At 40.7% G+C, this 21,889-nt stretch overlaps 1 protein-coding gene across 1 annotated transcript in view; it reads left to right on the top strand.

Moving 5' to 3' along the window:
* Positions 1 to 4,728: 4,728 nt before the first annotated feature.
* The window catches only part of PTGES3 (prostaglandin E synthase 3), a 22,382-nt gene continuing 5,221 nt past the window's right edge, over positions 4,729 to 21,889 (top strand). The window contains exons 1-3 of the mRNA XM_008683683.2: positions 4,729 to 5,044; positions 21,063 to 21,176; positions 21,323 to 21,392. Coding sequence (XP_008681905.1) covers positions 5,043 to 5,044; positions 21,063 to 21,176; positions 21,323 to 21,392 — 186 coding nt within the window. The 5' untranslated portion in view covers positions 4,729 to 5,042. The remainder of the gene's footprint in view (positions 5,045 to 21,062; positions 21,177 to 21,322; positions 21,393 to 21,889) is intronic.

The raw sequence follows: 21,889 nt of genomic DNA, 5'->3' as shown, positions 1-21,889 counted from the left end.
GAAGAGAGAGTCTTAAGCAGATGCCACGCTAAGCGTGGAGACTGATGTGGGGCTCAATCTCTTGACTCTGAGAGCGTGACTGGACCTGAAACCAAGTCAGATGCTTAACCAACTGCGCCACCTAAGTGCCCCCAAATGGTATTTTATAGCCCTTATTTCCTAGAAAAGAGAGCATTAAAAGAATGTCAGGTGAACAACTAAAAAAAAACCAGAAAAAAAGGAGGTCCCCTTAACTTTGAAACTAATCCTATTTCTCCATTATCCCATATTGCTGCAAGATGCTGAACAAAATGGTATTACTATTCCTCCAAAATCTAATGTCTAATGTATATGTATATGTAACTTTCTTCTGGTCACTTCCTATCATACACAATGGAAAGAGCACAATGAAGTGTTATGGCAAAAGGAGTTACCCAAGAACTATATTCTACCTTCCCTTTCCTGAAGACCATGAAAAAAAAAAAACCACCTTTATTACCTGATTTCTTCTGATTCCAGGAAATATTGCTAATTTACATAGAAATAAGCATATATTACTTGTATTACTTGTTTTATAGTCTCATTTTCTATACTATGAACTCTAGGTATGTATATACTATAAGGTGATATTTGGGATAGAATATCATTTTTAGAGAACTTAATATATATTTCATTTCATTTCATTTTTTATTTATTTTTAATTAAGTAGGCTCCATGTCCAGTGTGGGGCTTGAACTCATGACCCTGAGATCAAGAGTCGCATGCCTCACCGACTGAGCCAGCCAGGCACCCCCAAATATATTTCATTTAAAAATGTCGATTAGCTTTTTAAAGCCTCTTCCTTCTCCCAGAGCTATTCATGCTTTTGTCAGACCACAGACTGGTAGAAAAACTCAGAATTGGAAAAAGCTCAACATGAGACACAGTTGTTTTTAACCTTTCCCATTACTGCCAAACCAGACTGATAGGGTATGATTCCAAACTGTGGGAAGATGATGGCGTCAGAGAACATAAAGTAAGTTGTCATATGTGATATTTAGCTAGGTGGTGATGTTTCCCTTAAACTTGATGACCCAATTTCTTATTCGCTATACCTACAACAGAGTACTACTTTGCCTCCTTTCCTTTATTTGCCTTATAAATACAAAATTAATCACCTAAGTTCTTATTACAAAATCCCTGGGGTGACTGGGTGCCTCAGTCGGTTAAGCATCTACCTTCGGTTCAGGTCATGATCTCAGGGTCCTCGGACTGAGTACCACATCGGGCTCTTTGCTCAGCAGGGAGTCTGCTTCTCCGTCTCCTGCTCCTCCTGCTTGTGCTGTCAAATAAATAACTACAATCTTTAAAAAAAAGTCCCCTCAAACAACTGACTCTTCTCACCCGTTATAATTTTTTTAAGTGCTCATGTCAATCTATAAAGTTCTCTGTTGCTATTAGCGTCTGTGGACCTACATTTAAACTCAGTCCTCAGAAAAATATCAGAGAGGGGTGCCTCATGGTCTCAGTTGGTAGAGAACCTGACTCTGTCTCAGGGTTGTGAGCTCAAGGCCCACAATGGGTGTGCAGAGAACTTGAAAATAAAATCTTTAAAAAAAAATACCAGGGAAAAGATCTATGCTACAATTATAATTGACAAATTGTTTCCGTGTTGCTTTTACTAATTTTTTTAAATTGGCCTGGGGTTTTCTCTTCTCTTAGAGGATTGTTAGGATTAAACCTGTGAACTGGGATCTAATACTTGCCAAGTATTTTCTAGTTTCTGTCATTTCGAGTTGCAGATTTCTCTCCCAAAAGCCCTGACACTATAATTATACACATTTGAATCTAGATTTTGCCCCCTACTAGAAACAGAACTTGTTAGGGAGTTTGAAAAAGAAACCTGGTACAACTTGGGTCACTACCAGCTAATAGTTCATATAAAAGCATGTATGTAAAAGCATGTATAAACCTTATTACAAAGGGTGAGGAAGCCATTTCCAGACCTACACTAACATGAAATCCCTTGAAATATATCCAATGAGGATAGTAAAAAAAAACTATGAATTAGGTACGATACAGTAGGCCTTAATTTTCAAAAATTTTTTGTGTGAAAGGCAGTTTTTCCCATAGCACTTCTTTTGATAAGGGAAATTGTCAGTTATTTGAGGTTGCAGTGTTCTAAATGCTATCAATTCAGTTCTTCTATTTTCTGTTCATCTTATATACTACCAAATTAATCTATCTAGAACACAAGAGTGTTACTCTCCTCCAAAAAGACTTCAACACCTTTCCATTGTCAGAGAAATAAATTGAAAACAATTAACCTATATATACAGTACCACCATTTTTTGGTTGTGACCTACCTTCTAAACCTTATCTTGAATTATTTTCCTATACTCTGAGCTAACCCAGGCCAGGGTTGGCAAACTATAGCCTGCAGACTAAATCCAGCAGACTACCAATTTTTGGATGGCCTTCAAGGTAAAAATGATTTTTACATTTTCTTTCTTTCTTTCTTTTTCTTTTTTAAAGATTTTATTTATTTGAGAGAGAGAGAGAGCATGAGCAGGGAGGAGAGGGAGAAGGAGGCTCCCTTCTGAACAGGGAGCCCCGATGTAGGGCTTGATCCCAGGATCCTGGGATCATGACCTGAGCCAAAGGCAGACACTTAACCAACTGAGCCACCCAGGTGCCCCTAATTTTTTTTTTTAAAGATTATTTAATTTCTTTTTTAGAGGGGGCGGGGAGCATGCCGGAGCCAGGGGAGGGACAGAAGAAGAGGCAGAGAGAATCTCAAGCAGACTCCCTGCTGAGCGTGGAGCTAAAACAGGGGTAGATCCCAGGACCCTGAGATCACGACCTGAGCCAAAATCAAGAATCAGACACTTAACCTACTGAGCCACCCAGGTGCCCTGATTTTCACATTTTCAAAAGGTTGGTAAAGAGTATCTTGTGCCATGTGAATTTAAGAAATTTCAATTTCAGCATTCTTAGTTTTTTTTAACACAGCCACTCATGTGTTTACATATTTTCTATGGTTGATTTCATGCTACAATAGCAGTTCAGAAAGTGCAACAGAGACCTTGTAACTTATCTGACTGTTTACAGAAAGTCGGCCAACCCCTGACCTAGATATTCTTCTCTATCTCTTCACCTATCAAGATTCCTGCTTGAAATGTACTGCTCCCACTCATTCCTGCTGTCACCTTTAGGAGGCTGTCAAAGAGGAGTTTTCAAAAAAATTAAAAACATAATTCTCCTACAAATATAAAATTAACATGAGCCAAACATTTATTTAACTCAATGATGGAACTAGTAAGATGGTAAAGCTGGCTTCAGGAGCATTTAAAGAACTAGGTATTTATAGGCATGAAAATAGAATAAGGTTGCAGGTTAAACAAAACTGGTTAGTGTTCTACAGAGCAATAAAACCGTAACTTCGGGGTTAGCTTTTTAATCACTCAGAAATTTTGAGCTCTAATCATATTATAAATAGCAAAGTCAAACATAGGTACCTTCTCCTAGAGAACAATCCTTGGGGAGGCAGGTTAAACTATGTCCCAGTATGAACTGAAAGGTCATCCCTCTACTCCTTGCTTTATTTCCATGTTTGGGATTAATTTTTCTTAACAAGGTCTGTCCTAATCCTTCCAGTCAATATCGACCTCTCCTTTTATGCTCCCATTACTTTTTGTACTTCCACTCTAGCACTCTATCTTGGCTTGCGTATTTTCTTTTCCCCAACAGGCAGAAGGCTCCTTAAAATCATAGTATTTGAAAGCTGGGATTTAACACCCCTTTCAAACGAAGATTTGAGCATAGTGAGCAATGTCCGTAGCTCCCAAAACCTGCCTTGCTCAGCATAGACCACTAGGTCCTTAATGTTAACACTTAGCCAATACTTTGCAACATGTCTGAGAACACCTCAACTTTGTGTTCCAACTAGCTGTGCACTGCTGTCTTTGTCCCTTACTCTGCTGTTAAGTGGCCTTCTAGAGTAGGCAGTACTGTTTTCATTCTCTTATTACTATCCCTCATTAGAGCCCAACCAAGTCCAAGGGACAAAGCGGCAGTTCCAGAGATAATGGTTGAAAAGATGGGGAACTTCTTCCCCCAATAGATGCGTCTGGAGACACCGAGTGTCCTGGTGTCTCCATTCTCACAAACCTGGACTCTCCACTTGAGTAACCTCCCTGTCTCACCTACGGCAGTAATTATCTCGAAGCAGGGCCAAATGCCCGCTCCAAATGGCAAACGTGCCTCTTCAACCAAAGACCTCAAATTTTCTTTGCCTCTGGAGAGGGTCTCCAACCTTCAGAAAAATGGCTAGGTGCACCCAGGCCCTCGATTCTGAAGTTAGCCTTTTCCCGCAAATATCACCAGCACAGGCTTTTCACATCTTTTTGCGGGAGAATGTTTCCTTAGTGGACTGGTTTACTCCCTCAAGAGCAACCAAGCCGTTTCACTTTTCAAGCCTCCCGACTCTGCATCCCTCCGCCTCAGCCTTCCTCCTGCGGTCAACACAGCCGTTTCTCCGGGAGATCGCCCGACGCGCGTGGCCGGGCGGTTACGGGGCCAACGGTTTTCTAACGCGAGGGGGGAGCGCGGGAGGAGACGCGGGAACGAGTCAGACCGGAGGGAGCCGACGCAGGGCGGGGCCAGCGCCGGGAAGGATCGCGAAGGAGCTGGGAGGCTCCGCCCTTTCCGTAGATATCTCTAGAAAACCGCGCAGGAGCCCGAAAACAAAGAGTGCGCACGCGCGGCGGCAGGGCCCGGGCATTTTGCTGCGTCACCAGCCGCCGCCCGGCCTCACCACCCCTCGCTCGCACGCACGCACGTTCATTCTCCGTCCTCGCGCCCCTTTTCCTACACTTTCCTCTTCTCCCTGACCGGAGGAGCCGCTCTCTCCGCGCAGTGCATTCTGGGGACCCAGGTCGAGCCCGCCGTCGCCTGAGAGAAGCGAGAAGAGGCCGCGACCGGGAAGAAAACGCCGAGTCGCCACCGGAGAAGAGTCGATTGCCCAGCAGCTGCCACCGGAGAGGCCCGCCCACCCGTGCGCCCGTCCCCCTGCCCCGTTCACGATGTGAGTGCGACACCCGGCCGAGGGAAGGTCGTCCCGGAGGGAGGCCGAGGCCGCGCAGGGGGCTGCCGGGAAGCTGCCACCACCCCTCCCCCGCTTTCGGCCCCTTCGTCTTTCTCTCCTTGGTGGCGGCGGTCGTTCTTTCTTGTGGGAGGTCCAGTATCCTTGTTCCGGTTACCGTTGGCGGGTGGAGGACATTTTTCCTCCAGATGTCCTCTTTCCCCACCTCTGAACCGTCCCTCGGCTTCCCCGCGCCGGAAATCCCACTTTCCCTCCTTCTCCAGTCCGGGTCACTCTAACTCCGTAACTTAGCCTTGGGCCTTCCTTTCCTGTGAGGTTTTGGGGTTTTTTTGTTTTTTGTTTTTGTTTGTTTGTTTGTTTTTTGCCATGCGGGCGCCCCGGAGGCGCGGACCCTCTTGGATAGCCACTTGGCTTTTTGGGTGGTCTGATTCTGTCGCTCCGTGATGTGGGGGCCAGGCGCTGGGCCAAGTGCACCTGTGGTGGGTGCTCCCAGAAGGCTGGCGGGGCTCCTCGTAGAGCAGCACGCGGCCTTCCGCCCTGAGCGACAGGTACTGCTAGGCAACTGCAGGGAGGTCATACCGTCACCACAACTTCTCTCTCCGGGGTCGTGATTTCTTGGGTATGGATCTTCCCAGGCCTCCTCCTAACTCCAGTCTTTTGATGGGAGCGAAGGTTGCTGAAACTCAACCTGGTCCCTGGCCGCGAGGAGTTAGTATTGAGCAGGTAGTTCGCACGTGTCGAGTCGAAAGATACTTGGGGACGTTTTCTGTGTTCTGCATTAAACTTGAGGTGAGGTTTCATTATCTTTTTTTAATTAAGGGTAAAATAGGTTGCCTTCTTGTTGTCTTTGAGAGCTTAAATTTGTTTTCGTTGCGATGACAGTTTTTTTTTTTTTTTAACAATTTTAGTTGATTATGGTAAAGAAAAAAAACTGATTTTTTTAAACGAATAGAAATCTTTGGCAGTCCCACTTCGAGGCCTTACATTCTTCTCAGGAAAAGTTCTATCCTTCTAGATGTGAGAACTGCCGGTTTTACAGGTTTTTTGGTACTAGCTACTCTCCAGAAGTTACCTAGTGAGAGTAATTGAAGGGTAACAATTTTAGTTCCTGTGAAAAGTAACACTCTTTCAAAGGTTTACTTAATAAAATAATGATACTGTTGGTGAGTATATTGGGCTAGACATCTAAATGGATAAGTAATGGATACACTCCAGCTGGTTGATGATGGAGAGCAAGCCTCAAGAACGCAGTTTTGTATAAAAGGGATGTATTAGAATTTTGGAAGGATCCTCCACCCCCACCGCCGTGGTATCTAGCAAAATATTTTAATCTATGTAAAGTAGATTTCGCTTTTCCTTTGAAATCTGTTCCAAATAATGTAGCAGGATTGTCAGTCTTAAAATGCCTTTTAATACTTTGAAACTCCATGAGGAGAAAATAAATTCTCTAAGAAGCTACCAACTGTTAATAGACAAATGTAGCCAAACAAAATATCTTTTCACTGAGATATACCAAGCATGGAATGACTTGAAATATACTTTTGGGAGGTCACATGAAATAGTTAAAAAGATAAGAGACATTCGGTAAATAGGTTAAAAACTCAGATGAAAAGCGTAATGATCAATATTCCAAAAAGCAGTCCTAAGTTACAAGAACGCTACTTTCAAAGTGTGTGTTTTGAAGAGACCAGATAAATCTCTTTAAAATAAATGTCATCTTGCAAATTATTTAGGGGATCTTCTTGAACTAATGACTTGAATAAGTTTACAAGATGAGTATTATGAATCAGTTATTGGAGTTGGAAAAAACCTTTAGTGGGTCATCCAGTCCCCGGAAGAATCTGGCAGATAAGGGTTAATTTTGTGGATGTTTGCTATTAACATTTTTTTAATTCTATTTTTTCAAATCTGTGTGTTTAATCTCTCCAGTAATTTCCCCAGTATGGGGCTCGGACTCTTAAGCCCGAGATCAAGAGTTGCATGCTCTTCCGACTGAGCCTGCAATAAAACTTATTTTAAGGTGGAGAGAGACGTTCACGTTTGGATATTTTCAGGGTTTTACAGTCTTTTTTCTCATTTGAATATTCTTTAGTAGTGGTTTTCTAGATACATTTCTTTGAACCAGGTTTTTAAAGTTTTGTCCAATAATTTACATAAAAACTCAGTCTCTCATCCCGTTTGGAGAAGGCTGGGATTTTAGGACCTCTCTTCAAATGCGGGGTGGGGGTGGGGTGCTAGTTTGTTGTTTTTGTTTTGTTTTGTTTTACTTAGCTATTGTAGTTGGTTCTGATTCTAATTTAGACTCATTGACAATAGATACAAAGTAAAAAGTTTTGATTTTTGAAGGAAAAGTTTTCCTTTTTGTTTGTACTTTTGTTTTTACGTTTTTGTTGGGTTTTTGTTTTTTGTCATCTCTATACCCAGTGTGGGGCTTGAACTCATGATGTGGAGATCAAGGGTCCCATGCTCTTCTGACTGAGCCAGGCAGGAGCCCCTATTTTATTTAGTTTTGAGCTATTTGAAGTCATTCTTTGGGTTGTCTTGTACTTGAGTTACTAAATTCTCCAGAAATTTACTTTCTCTCTAGCATTGGTTAAAACCTTTTTTATTTTTAAGACTTTATTTATTTGACAGAGAGACAGCCAGTGAGAGAGGGAACACAAGCAGGGGGAGTGGGAGAGGAAGAAGAAGCAGGCTCCCAGCGGAGGAGCCTGATGTGGGGCTCGATCCCAGAACGCCAGGATCACTCCCTGAGCCGAAGGCAGACGCTTAACGACTGAGCCACCCAGGCACCCCAAGCATTGGTTAAAATCTTGAATACTTTGCCATCACTCAGTTTTGTAGAATTGAGTCCCCAAAATAAAATCATTGGTCTTTAGCCTCCAAAACAAATTGTAATAGTGAGCATATGGTATATGGTTAATTTCTGTAAGTTAAGGAAGAGTAACTGATGGTGGCTTTTGTTCAGTGTTGATTTCCTAACCACTGTAACCTGGCAACTGGATTTTTTTATTTTTCTCTGTGCTTAGTTAGACTTTAACTAGATAGCAGTTGAAACTGGAAGTGACAAAATCTGTTCAGTGCAGGCAGGTATATACTGTTAACTAAGATACCCATGTTTAATTGTATTTTCTGTTCCAAATTTTCTCAGAGCTGTATCATTTTGGGGTCTTGGGTGTAGTGATTGTCACTTTTCAGGAAAAATAGCCTTGTAATATGGACTGTTTAGAATCAGTCTAGCTCTTAAATTCTTAAGATACTGGAGTTCCTAAATTGGAAATTATTGAACCTCGTCTAGTGTATTTTGCTACAAAAATACAATGTGTATTGTAGTAAACTTTTTTTATTATCTACTGTGTAGATTGGCAGTGATAGATTTTAAATTGAGGCTGACTTCTCTGCTTCCCTAGGTCACCTTTGAACTTTTGGTTTTTCAGGAAGATGCCAATTACTTTAAACATTACCTTGAGCAGTAGTATGCCTTTCCCCATATTGTATTCCAAAGCCATAATGTGCTGTTGTGCATTTTCTGCACAGTAGTTGATCTTCACAGGTTGTCATACTGTATTTCTAAAAAGTGTTTGTCAGGGCCCTTTCCAACTCAGCATTTTAATTATCTTTGTGTACTGGAAGGATCTAAGTCACAGAGAGTTGTTCTGAAAATTTTTTGTATGTATTTAAGTTCCAGGATCTAGTTCTTCAAATACTAATTCACACAGTGCTAATTAGTATAAGAAACTGTCCTAGATAGGATTAGAACTCAGGATTTCTGACAGGTGGCTTATTTTTTCCACTTTACAAAAAGGGAGGATAGTTTTCCAGGTGATCCTTTTATTTCCAGAGAAATAATTATGTCTCTGTAGTTCTGTTTTATTATCTAATCTAAACTGTTTCTGTTAAAACCTGTGCCACTTCTTGACAATATGGTAATGGAGCCTAGAGGCTCTGAAATTTGTTGGTAATGGAGGCAGTGAGACATTGACCTTGTTTGAGTCTTTCTCGTATGAAGAAAGATTACTGTATCTACTTTGGAGATGTTTTAGGATGTGTGCCAAAGGTGGCAAGTAGGAAGTTTGGAGTTGCTTGGAAGAAAGACACTAAGTTTTGGAAGAAATACTATATTTATTTATTTTTTAAAGATTTTATTTATTTATTTGACAGAGAGAGACAGCCAGCGAGAGAGGGAACACAAGTAGGGGGAGTGGGAGAGGACGAAGCAGGCTCCCAGCAGAGGAGCTTGACATGGGGCTCGATCCCAGGACTCTGGGATCACGCCCTGAGCCGAAGGCAGACGCTTAACGACTGCGCCCCCAGGCGCCCCAGAAATACTGTCTTTAAGAATAGCTTTCACTTTTATGTTTTAGAGTAGGAATTACCAAATAAAGGAACTAACACAGAGGTTCACAAACATTGGTTTGCCCCTTTTTGTCTTAGTAGGTTTTTGTTTGTTTGTTTGTTTGTTTGTTTGTTTGTTTTTGGTGGTGGTGGTGCCCAAAAGGAGTAACATAGCAGTTCTGTTTATTATGTAGTTGGGTCCAAAAACGTAATTCGTCCAAACAGCCTTGTAGTCTTTGAAAAGTTAATACACAAAAGTTGAAAGAAAAATGTCATTTGTTTTATAACCACAGTTACTAATGGAATATGTATGCCCTTTGGGGACTGTAACTTCTTATACCTTAAATTCAGATTGGATACTTCTCTCTCAGTTTCTGTTCCCTGCTGATTTTTTTATGCCCCTCCCCCCTTTTTTAAATCATAGCAACCACCAAAAATCTATCTTTGCAAAAATGAAGGTTAGTGGAGAGGGATGTAGTACAGTATACTTTGAAATTGAACCACCTGCTGTCTTTTTTGTTTTTTTGTTTTTTGGTTAAGATTTTATTTGAGAGAGAGCATGAGAGAGCACAGGCAGGAGGGAGGAGGAGAGGGAGAAGCCAACTCCCTGCAAACTCCCTGCTCAGGGAGGACTCAATCCCGGGACCCTGGGATCATGATCTGAGCCAAAGGCAGATGCTTAACCAGCTGAGCTACCCAGGCACCCACCACCTGGTGTCTTGACTGAGGTTGAGTATCACTAAATTTTTCTCAAATTTAAAATACTTTAGAGTAACCCTGTAAGTTTCTAATGGTGCCCTGATGCACCTTGGCACATAATTTGGAAGCCACTGGACTGGCATGTGTATTCCGATCACCTTTCCAGAAGTACAACTGACCTACAGATGATCTGAAAGTATGGGAAGCATATCTTGGGATTTGTTTGAGGAAAGAATATATGTATAAGAGAGTGGTTTTCAGGGGCGCCTGGGTGGCACAGCGGTTAAGTGTCTGCCTTCGGCTCAGGGCGTGATCCCGGCGTTGTGGGATCGAGCCCCACATCGGGCTCCTCCACTATGAGACTGCTTCTTCCTCTCCCACTCCCCCTGCTTGTGTTCCCTCTCTCACTGGCTGTCTCTGTCTCTGTCGAATAAATAAATAAAATCTTTAAAAAAAAAGAGAGAGTGGTTTTCGACGTTTGTAGACAGAGCTTTTGATGAAGGAAAAACTGCTTAGTCTATGAACCTAGAACTACTTTTTCCCTTTTTATATCAGAATTTCATGTTTCTGTATCATTCCTCACTTAGCGCAAACTAAAAAGGATTTACCTGTGTCTTGATTCCCTTTTGCAAATGATAGACTATTTGACAAACTTAATTTTAAGAAATCAGTAATTCTGAATTTTAAAATCTCTTACTGCTGACTTTTTCTTGGTTTTAATGAGTTTTCTTCTATAATCCTTCTTCATGTGTAAAGATACTCTGAGATATATAAAAGATTAGTGAATCTGGTCTTTAAGAACCTTCCTACTAAATAGAAATAGGTTTATTTCTGAATGTAGAAGATATTTACTTCATTATTAAGCTTTAGTAAAAAGCTAGTCTCCTGATTTCTATTGTTTTATCTTAGAATTCAAAGTGATCCTTTAATTTAGACAAATAATCATACTCTATTAAGAATAAACTTACAAGGAAACTGTCATTAATTAAGTACAGTTGACCCTTGAATAACACTGATTTGAACTGCGTAGGTCCATTTAGGTAGATTTTATCCAATAAATACAGTACTGTAAATGTATTTTTTCTTTTTTTTAAAGATTTTATTTATTTGAGAGAGAGCTAACGAGCACAAGCAGGTGGGAGGGGAAGGGCAGAGGGAGTGCAATAAGCAGACTCCCCACTGAGCAGGGAGCCCAATGCCGGGCGATCCCAGGACCCTGGGATCATGACCTGAGCTGAAGGTGGACAACCGAGCCACCCAGGCGCCCCTTCTTTTTGTTGTTGTTGTTGGGGGGGGGGGGGTTGGGTTTTTTTTTGTTTATTTGTTTGAAGTAGGCTTCATATCCAGCGTGGATCCCAAAGTGGGGCTTGAACTCAGAATCCTGAGATCAAGACCTGAGCTAAAATCAAGAGTCTGATGTTTAGGGGCGCCTGGGTGGCTCAGTCAGTTAAATGTCTGCTTTCTGCTCAGGTCATGATCCCAGGGTCCTGGGATCAAGCCCCACATCAGGCTCCCTGCTCCGCGGGGAGTCTGCTTCTCCCTATTCCTCTGCTCCTGCTCTCTCTCTCTCAAATAAATACATAAAATTTTTTAAATTTTATTTATTTGTTTGACAGAGAGACACAGCCAGCCAACGAGAGCGGGAACACAAGCAGGGGGCGGGCGGAGGAAGAAGCAGGCTCCCAGGGGAGCAGGAGCTCGATGTGGGGCTTGATCCCAGGACTCTGGGACCACGCCCTGAGCCGAAGGCAGACGCTTAATGACTGAGCTACCCAGACACCCTGTTCTTAGGACTTTATTAACGTTGTCTTTTCTTTAGTTTTATTGTAAGAATACAATGTATGACATATTTAATATACAAAGTATGTGTTAGTCTACTGTTTACATTGTCAGTGAGGCTCTGGTCGACAGTAGGCTGTTAAACAGTAGGCTGTTAAACAGGTTTTAGGGGAGTCATGTTATGCTTGGATTTTCAACTTTGTAGGGGGTTGGCCCCCACAACTCACATGTTCAAAGCTCAGCTGTACTGATAAGCAGAGAATGTTATCTTTTTTCTTTTTTGAGAATGTTATCTTATGATGTATTATCTATTTACACATTAAGAAAGATAAACTGTAGTTAGTAATGGACCTGATCCCTTTACCCCCATATTTCTTAGAAGATTTTTGGACTAGGGGCGCCTGGGTGGCACAGCGGTTAAGCATCTGCCTTCGGCTCAGGGCGTGATCCCGGCGTTGTGGGATCGAGCCCCACATCAGGCTCCTCCGCTATGAGCCTGCTTCTTCCTCTCCCACTCCCCCTGCTTGTGTTCCCTCTCTCCCTGGCTGTCTCTATCTCTGTCAAATAAATAAATAAAATCTTTAAAAAAAAAAAAAAGATTTTTGGACTAAATCTCATCTAACTTGAATGTAAGTTTTGTTTGTTTCGTTGACTGCTCTATCCCCAGAACAAAAAACAAGCCCCGTGTTTAATAAATATTTGTTTATTGAGTAACATTTAAACTCTCAGTGTTGTATTTTAGCTGCTAGGCTTGACTCTGCGAGGTGCTTGATAGTAAGGGTTGGTCCTAAGAGGGGTTTTTTACTATTAGTCCTGTATTCTGCCGTATCACATTTCAGCCAAATACGACTATGTCTCCTGTAGGAAGTAGATCAGTGGTCAGTAGTTGAAAGATAAAGTTGATGAAAGCCATCTATAAATTAAGTATCTGATATTATATTTCGTTAATTGAGGTTTTGCTGTATTTTGGGAAATCTGGAAAAGAAATACTGCCAAATCCATATATACCCTCAAAGTACATTTGACTTGTTTGTGAGTCCTTTATTTTCGGAATAGTTTGTTGGTTACGTTTTGGATAGAGTAACTGATTCTCGGTCCCGGGATCCTGGGGTCATGACCTGAGCTGAAGGCAGATGCTTAACTGACTGAGTCATCCAGGTGCCCTGATAGAAACTTTTTAATAAGGAAATCAGTCTCGTTGGACCACAAATGTGACAGCAAGATACTAAAGATTTCTTAGGGAAATACAGCAAAATGATGTGGAATTTTATGTAATTCTGTAGGATTAGCACGTGTGTGTGTTTGTGTGTGTGTGTGTGTGTGTGTGTGTGTGTGTGTGTGTGTATCTCCCATGAGATTGCTCTAAATCATCTATTTCAGGGAGCCGAATTTGAATTATTGTGGTATTAACTATGTAGGCCTCTCACTTCAGTAGTAAGTTTTTTGTTTCACTAAGTTCTGATGTATGTTTCATATTTGCTATGTGTGATAGTCTGGAGCACCTGCTCATAAAAATTCCTGGACATTGGAAATTCTGAGAGAAAAAGAAAATAAAGAAGTTGGAGTGTTGACCATAGTGTTGGTTGTAGAGACAAGTCATATGATGTGGAATTCTATGTGGAACATTTTCCACCCCTGAAGACTTCCAAAGCTCTAAAGGAATGATAGCTGCCATTAATGTGCGTGCATGTGTGTGTGTGTGTGTGTGTTTACCCAGTTACAGAATAAACCAAATTCTTTTCCATTGTCTCCAGGGATCTCTGTGACCTACCTCTAACATGGTTTTCAACTTTCAGCTTTATGAACTTACCCCAAGTTATGTATGTCTGTTCTTCCAGTTCACAAAGGCTTGAGGTGTTTTCATTGTCATATAACTCAGTATGCCTTGCACATAGTAAACTATAAAAAGAATTGCAGTATTTGAGAATTTTCCTTAGCAAATTTTTTTCCATTTAGCTTTGCTGGTGGTCTAGACTGTTTGAACTGCTCTAACAAAATATCACAGACTGGGTAGTTTATAAACAGCGGAAATTTATTGCTTTACCATTCTGGAGGCTGGAAGTCCCAAGATCAAGGCACCAGCAGGGTCATCTTCTGGTGCTGGAACCCACTTCCTGGCTCATAGCTACTTGCTGTGCCCTCACAGCAGGGAAAAGGAGGTGGGGATCTAAATGGGGCCTCTTTTGTAAGGCACTAATCTCATTCATGAGGGCTCTACCCTTGTGACCTAAGCATCTCCCAAATGTCTTACCTTCTATTATTATCAAACTGGGCATTAGGATTTCAACATACACATTTTAGGAGGATGCATTCAGACCATTGCACCGGTGCATCTCCTCCCCCTTCCCCTCCCTCTCCTCCCCTCTCTTTTTTTTCTTTTCTTTTCTTTTTTTTTAAGATTTTTATTTATTCGACAGAGCACAAGCAGGGGGAGCGGCAGGGAGAGGGAGAAGCAGGGAGCCCAATGCAGGGCTTGATCTCAGGACCCTGGGATCGTGACCTGAGCCAGAGGCAGACGCTTAAGCAGCTGAGCCGCATACATCCATTTTTTGAAGTGAAGAGTGTTTGTCATTTTCTACAAATTTGAATTAAAACTCACCAGATTCTAGCATATTAAAAATGGTATTTGGAAGCAAATAATGGTTCCCACTCTGTCTTTTTAAGACAAACTAAGAAGTTTTAGTCAGAACCATAGAGAATTTTAGGATCTGCAAAATTTAGTTGCTCGAACTGACCTGGCCCTAATGTTGAGCTTGTAAGCTCTTGTCAGAAGAGCACGGAATGTCCCACTGGGGGGGGGGGGGGTTCAGTTTTGTTTTGTTTTGTTTTAAATAATGGATTATTGACATAGCATATGAAGAGGTAAAAGAAAAGTTTTTTTTTGTTTTTTGGGTTTTTTTTTTTTTAAAGATTTTATTTATTTATTTGACAGAGAGAGAAACAGAGAGAGAGGGAACACAAGCAGGGGGAGTGGGAGAGGAAGAAGCAGGCTCCCAGTGGAGGAGCCTGATGTGGGGCTCAATCCCATAACGCCAGGATCATGCCTTGAGCCAAAGACAGATGCTTAACGACTGAGCCACCCAGGCACCCCAAGAAAAGTTTTCATTTACATCTATAGTTATTTACTATTAATGTGAACTGACTGACCTGCGCAGTGGTTATGAATTTTGCCAATGTTAGTATAAGGCTAGAGATAAATCAGTGTAATTTAGGAGCTAGAGTTAAAGCTAAATCAGCTCCTCTTTTGGTTAATAGAAAAAGAAATGTCGTGATCCTCATAGAAGACAAGTGGGATTTCACAAACAATTGAGTTCTCTTCCAGTTGAGTGAATATATGAGTTTGTTACTGGTTTAGGGTTAAGTATAGGGTCATCTTTTATATATATTTTGATGGTTTAGATCAGGATTACCTAATAAACATATTAAGTTTTGTAAGCCACAGATATCTCTGTCCCACATGCTTGTTTTTAGAACTCTTTAAAAATATAAAAACCATTTTGGCTCCTGCACCAACCCCTGCTTTGGATCATTTAATTTTGTTATTTGGAAAATGGTTGTATTTGCTTGCTAGAGCTGCCATAACAAAGTACCAGAGATGGGGTGACTTAAACAGTAGAAATTTACTTTCTCACAATTCTGGAGGGTGTTAGCCTGAGATCAGGGTGTCAGCAGGATTGGTTTCTTCTGAGGCCTTTCTCCTTGGCTTGTAGATGAATCTCTTCTGTGTCTTCACAGGTCTTTTGTAAGGACACCAGTCATGTTGGATTATGGCCCACCCTAAGACTTCATTTTAAAGATCCTCTCTCCAAATACATTCTTATTCTGAAGTCTGGAGGGTTTAGGATTTCAATATATGAATTTGTGGAGGATAAAATTCAGCCCATAACAGTCTGACTCTAGATAACTTAACGTGAATTTGAGGAAAGGAAAAAGATTCTCTGGTTCCACTGTTCTCAATATGAACAAATTGAAGAGCTAATATGCTAGTTGGTTTGTTATATAGCTTTTGTAATAACCATGTCACCATTAGTGTGCTCCTTTACTATTAGTATAGGCTCTTAGTATGCAATTTTTACAATGTAAACATAACCTTGAAGATTGTTAAGTTTGGCTACAAAAGCATTTACCAGAGTTTATTGAAATACCATTTGTAAAATGTATTGGGAGTAGATAGAATCTTTTCATTAACCAAGTATAACACAATTTCAAAATTAGACTGGGTTACACCAAAGGAAGAAAGTATTCCCTGCCAGAATTACTTAATAACACTTTTTAAAAAGTACAGTGAACATAATTCCCCATCTACCTGTCATCTAGATTCAGTGCTTAGCAGGCCTTTGCCATGTTGCTTTATCTACCCCCTTTTTCCTTTTCTGAAGTCTTTTATTTTTATTTATTTATTTAAAATAGTTCACCTGTTTTGGGGGCGGGAGGGGGGGGAAGTGCTTACCAGCAGGGGAAAGGATAGAGGGAGAAACAGACTCCCTGCTGAGTGCAGAGCCTGATGTGGGGCTCAGTCCCAGGACTCCCAAGATCATGCCCTGGGCAGAAGTCAGACACAACTGACCGAGCCACCCAGGTGCCCCTGCTGAAGCCATTCATTCATTCATTCATTCATTTACCTCAAAAGATTTTTTTAATTTATTTGAGAGAGAGTGTGTGGTGGGGGGGGGCAGAGGGAGATGAAGAAGCACAGGGAGCCAGAGGTGGGGCTCCATCCTAGGGCCCAGAGATCATGACCTGAGCTGAAGGCAGAGGCTTAACCAACTGAGCCAGGCAGGCACCCCCCCCCGCCCCCCGAAATCGTTATTTATTTATTTACTTACTTTAAAGATTTTGTTTATTTGACAAAGAGTGGGAGAGCACAAGCAGGGGAGCAGCATAGAGAGAAGTAGATTCCCCACCCAGCAGGGAGCCTGGTTCGGGGCTCAACCCCAGGACCCTGAGATCATGACCTGAGCCAGAGGCAGACACTTAACCGACTGAACCACCCAGGTGCCCCTCCCCTAAGGTCTTTTAAAGCAAACCCCATATACTTAAGTTTTCATCTTGAATGGACATTTTTTCTTTTTTTTTTTTTTTGTGAAAGATTTTATATATTTGACGGAGCTGGAGGGAGGGGCAGAGGGAGAAGCAGGATCCCTGAAGAGCAGGGAGCCCAGTGTGGGACTCAATCCCAGAACCCTGGGACCATGACCTGAGCCAACTGAGCCACCCAGGTGCCCTGACATTTTTTTTTTTTTCATAAAAACAATTCCTTTCATGCCAAACAAAATTAACAGTGATTTTCATATTGTCTAATAACCCTGTCCATATTCAGATCGTCACAGTTTCAGTAATCTCTTTTCTATGTTTAGGTTGGAATAGAGATACAGCCTAGGTTCACCAATTGCACATGTTTAGTAACCCTTAGATTTCTTCCTTTTTTAAAGATTTATTTATTTGAGAAAGAGTGGGCATCGGGATGGGAGTTGGAGAGAGAATCTTAAGTAGACTCCTCACTGAGTGTGGAGCCCAACTCGTGGCTGGATCTCAGGACCCTGAGATCATGACCTCAGCTGAAGCCAAGAGACGGATGCTTAACCAACTGTGCCACCCAGGCACCTCCCTTAAGGTTTCATTTCATCCAGAGCAGTCCCTCCTCTTTATAGCCTTGATTTAATAGTGTTCTGGATTTCTAACTTCTTCATGGTGTCCTTTAAGTGGTTTCTTTTTCTTATATTCTTGTAGATTGGCATTAAGTTTACTGTGGAGTATATCATCTTGCATCAAATTGTGAGGCTTATGTCTGGTTGTCCCACTTTTCTAAGATGGATAGTAAGTTCTATATCAGATGGTCATCTAGTCATTTTTAATGGTTTTATCCATTGTTGATCACTGCCAAATCAGTTTAAGGGTTGCAAAATAGTGACACACCTCCATATCCCCCATTTTATTCCACTCTAAAGCTGAAATTCTGTACAGAAGTTTCTTTCATGAACTGGTTCTATTCAGTTACCATGAATGAAGGTTCATAAAGGAAAGAAGGAAAAATGCCTAATTCTTTAATCTACTAATTTATAGAGAATTGGAGCTATAGCATCTTCTGGTGGTCTAGAATTGTCTTTGGCCAATGTGGGGAGACACTGTTGCCTGTGGTTTTCACTGACCTCATGGTTTTTAATAGCTTCATTTGCACAGGATGTCCCAACTTCATCTGTGTTTCCCACCTCAGGACTGAGGTCAGCCATTTCTTTGTAGGAAACCTTGTTCCTTTAGTTGGAAATAGTATTTTGGCACAATGGTCTTCATTGTTCAGATGGTTATTACGAGCACTTTTTAAACATAGGACTATATGGGCACTTTAGTTTGAAAATCTGTGAACCTAAAACTGTTTAAAATTTTAATTATTTATTAAGTTAGCAAATATTTTCAGTTAAAGAGCAACATGTTACCACATTGAGAACACCATTTTGGTAAGAAAATGAGCTAAAAATAACGTGTGACCTATTGTGACCTATTCATAAAACTCCTAACTTGTTTGTTAACCATATTAACATACTGACATTAGAAGTGATTCCTTAGTCCAGCAGAAGTTTGGTTAGACTTTTCTTCAGAGGCATGTAAAATTCTGTTTTTTTTTTGTTTTGTTTTGTTTTTTTACATTTTATTTATTTATATGACAGAGATAGAGACAGCCAGCGAGAGAGGGAACACAAGCAGGGGGAGTGGGAGAGGAAGAAGCAGGCTCATAGCGGAGGAGCCTGATGTGGGGCTCGATCCCATAACGCGGGGATCACGCCCTGAGCCGAAGGCAGATGCTTAACCGCTGTGCCACCCAGGCGCCCCTGTTTTTTGTTTTGTTTTGTTTTGTTTTTTAATCTGTTGATAGATGCCTAAATAAATAGCTTTTGCCCTTGCTGATTTGCTGGTATTTAGACTTTGAAAATTGTCATCCATAATTGTTAACCTACTTCGGATCTGATATCAATATCCCAGAGTGGAATATGACTAGTCAGGTTTAACTCTTGTGTAAAAATGCTGATGAGCAATTGGCTACAACTTTTTATTTATGGGAGGGACTTTAAGCTGCTACTCTTTAGGGTTGGGAATTTCAGAGCTTGAAACAATTCCTTGCATCTGAGTTTGTTTATGAGTAGTGATGGGACATAACGATAATTAAGTTTTTAATTTCTAGGTTTACAGAACAGTTAAAAAATAGAAAAATTCCTGTATAGCCAATAATTTCAATTTTTACATTATCAGAGCAGAACATGCTTATTTTTAGAAAATAAGTGAACCCATTGAGAATGATGTGGTTCTGCTTCCTTTCCTGCATTGTCTTTCTGGTTCATTCTTTAGAAGCAAATCCTGTTGGGGTGTGTATGTGTGAATTCTAGGAATTTTTTTTGTTTTTTAAGATTTTATTTATTTATTTGACAGACAGCAGAGCCTGATGTGGGGCTTGATCCCAGAACACTGGGATCGCGCCCTGAGCCAAAGACAGACACTTAAGGCAGACACTTAACGACTGAGCCACCCAGGTGCCCCTGAAGTCTAGGAATTTTTATGCAAATGAGGATATTTGTCTAAGGATTACAAAGAACAATTTTAATTTTTTTTAAAAATTTTCTTTTCTTAAAGATTGTATTTTTAAGTAATTTCTACACCCAGCGTGGGACTCAAACCTACAACTCCAAGATCAAGAAGTGCATGCTCTACCAACTGAGTCAGCCAGGCACCCCACAAAGAACAATTTAAAAGAAACAGGGCACCTGGGTGGCTCAGTTGGTTAAGCGTCCAACACTTGATCTCAGCTCAGGTCTTGATCTCAAATAAAAAAAAAAAAAAAGGAAAGTATTTACCTATACAGTCTTTATCAACTGTATTTGACTACATTTGCTTCTGGCAGTTTTTTTAACCATGTTCTCAAACATAATTTTAATGGATGGGTAGAGCTCTAGGCAGCTGACACCATGAAGAAGACAGGTATATTGCAGGAGACAGGAGCAGAAGAATAAAGAAGAAGCAAATGGTCCAGGCTCTTTCTAGTATTGTACTTATCAGATACATGTGTAGATAGAGTAGAAGATGAGGCTGTAAAAAAGCTTAATTCTTTAATGTCATTATTTAGAATCATAAAAGTTTGTTAGGAAAATTGGTCAAAAAAATGGTTGCTTGAGGGGTGCCTGGGTGGCTCAGTCGTTAAGGGTCTGCCTTCGGCTCAGGGAGTGATCCCAGAGTTCTGGATCTAGCCCCACATCAGGCTTCTCTACTGGGAGCCTGCTTCTTCGTCTCCCACTCCCCCTGCTTGTGTTTCCTCTCTCGCTGGCTGTCTCTCTCTGTCAAATAAATAAATAAAATCTTAAAAAAAAAAAAAAGGTTGCTTGATATAGTCAAAAATAAGCTACAGACAAGAACTTTTTAAAAAACACCATCAGTTCTACCACCATCTCCCTTACCCTTCTCCTAGTTCCTAGTATTGTAAGTAGAAATGTTTAATACTGCATTTCAACGGACAGTGGATTAGTTCTGTATGATTTCTTAATTCTATGAAGTTGACATTTAGGAGCAAGGCTCTAAGGGAGTGGCACACAAATTTTGACAGGGCTTCCCAGTGGTTAACCCTATTGAGCATTTTTTTTTTTTTAAGCTTTATTTATTTATTTATTTATGTGACAGAGAGACAGCCAGCGAGAGAGGGAACACAGCAGGGGAGTGGGAGAGGAAGAAGCAGGGAGGAGCCCGATGTGGGACTCGATCCCGGAACGCCGGGATCACGCCTTGAGCCTTGAGCCTAAGGCAGACGCTTAACGACTGCGCTACCCAGGCGCCCTGAACTTTTTTTTTTTAATTCTTTCCTGTTGTGAAATCAGTATCACTATGTTTTAACTTGGAATGCAGCTGTTCAGAGTAAAAATGTATTTGAAATTATAATAAACTGCCTCAAGGGGCGCCTGCATGGCTCAGTCGGTTAAGCATCTGATTCTTGATCTCAGCTTAGGTCTTGATCTTAGGGTTGTGAGTTCAAGCCCCACATTGGAGCCTGCTTAAATAATAATAGTAATGCTGGTGCTGCTGCTGATGATGATAATTTCCTCAAAATAATCACTGAGTGGGAATATACTATATGCCAGACTTTGGGGGTTATGTAAATATTCAGTTAATGAATTGCAGCTTAACTTTGTCTAATTTTATCTCTTTGTAGGCAGCCTGCTTCTGCAAAGTGGTACGATCGAAGGGACTATGTCTTCATTGAATTTTGTGTCGAAGACAGTAAAGATGTTAATGTAAATTTTGAAAAATCCAAACTTACGTTCAGGTAAATTACCGTTTTACATCATTGGGTAAAAAGCTTTTATTAGACAACTAACTTTGACTTGCTTGTTTTGTGTTTTCACTGAAGGTATTACTAATCTTTATCTCTCTGAAGAGGCTCATTTATTTATTTATTTTTTTTTTACACAGTTGTCTTGGAGGAAGTGATAATTTTAAACATTTAAATGAAATTGATCTTTTTCACTGTATTGATCCAAATGTAAGTAGTCTTGATGCTTTAATTCCAGTTTAAATCTGAGGAAATGGACATACATCAAGTAATCTTTTTAGCAGTAAGCAGTAATTGTTTTTCTTAACAGTTCAGAGGCTAACTAGGCATATTTATATTTTTGTAATATTTCCCTCTTAGAACTACTTCTCTGCATACTCTTTTTGTTCTTGCTGTCACTGTTTGACTTAGGGCAGTATTCTTGAGGCTTGTCTTGATCTAACTTTGTAGAATCTTTAAATTATTCTATGATTATATTTAGTTAATTTTTTAAGGTTTTATTTTATTCACCTTGTGCAGGGAGGTAAAAGTTTTTTGCAATTTGGATAGCTAATGAAATTTTTAGTGCTCTAGGGGATGTTTCTTTGAGTTTAGAGAAAATGTAGGGAAAGAAATTACAAAGGAGAGTTGAGGAATGCCAGGCTACTTTCTATTCTGTAGTGATATTGGAGAGAGAAATGGTGTGATAGTCCTTTTGTTTTTGTTTT

The sequence above is a fragment of the Ursus maritimus genome, unplaced genomic scaffold (genome assembly GCF_017311325.1).
Source record: "Ursus maritimus isolate PB19 unplaced genomic scaffold, ASM1731132v1 scaffold_21, whole genome shotgun sequence".
In the NCBI taxonomy this organism is placed as follows: Eukaryota; Metazoa; Chordata; class Mammalia; order Carnivora; family Ursidae; genus Ursus; species Ursus maritimus.
This window is presented reverse-complemented; position numbering and strand designations above follow the sequence as displayed.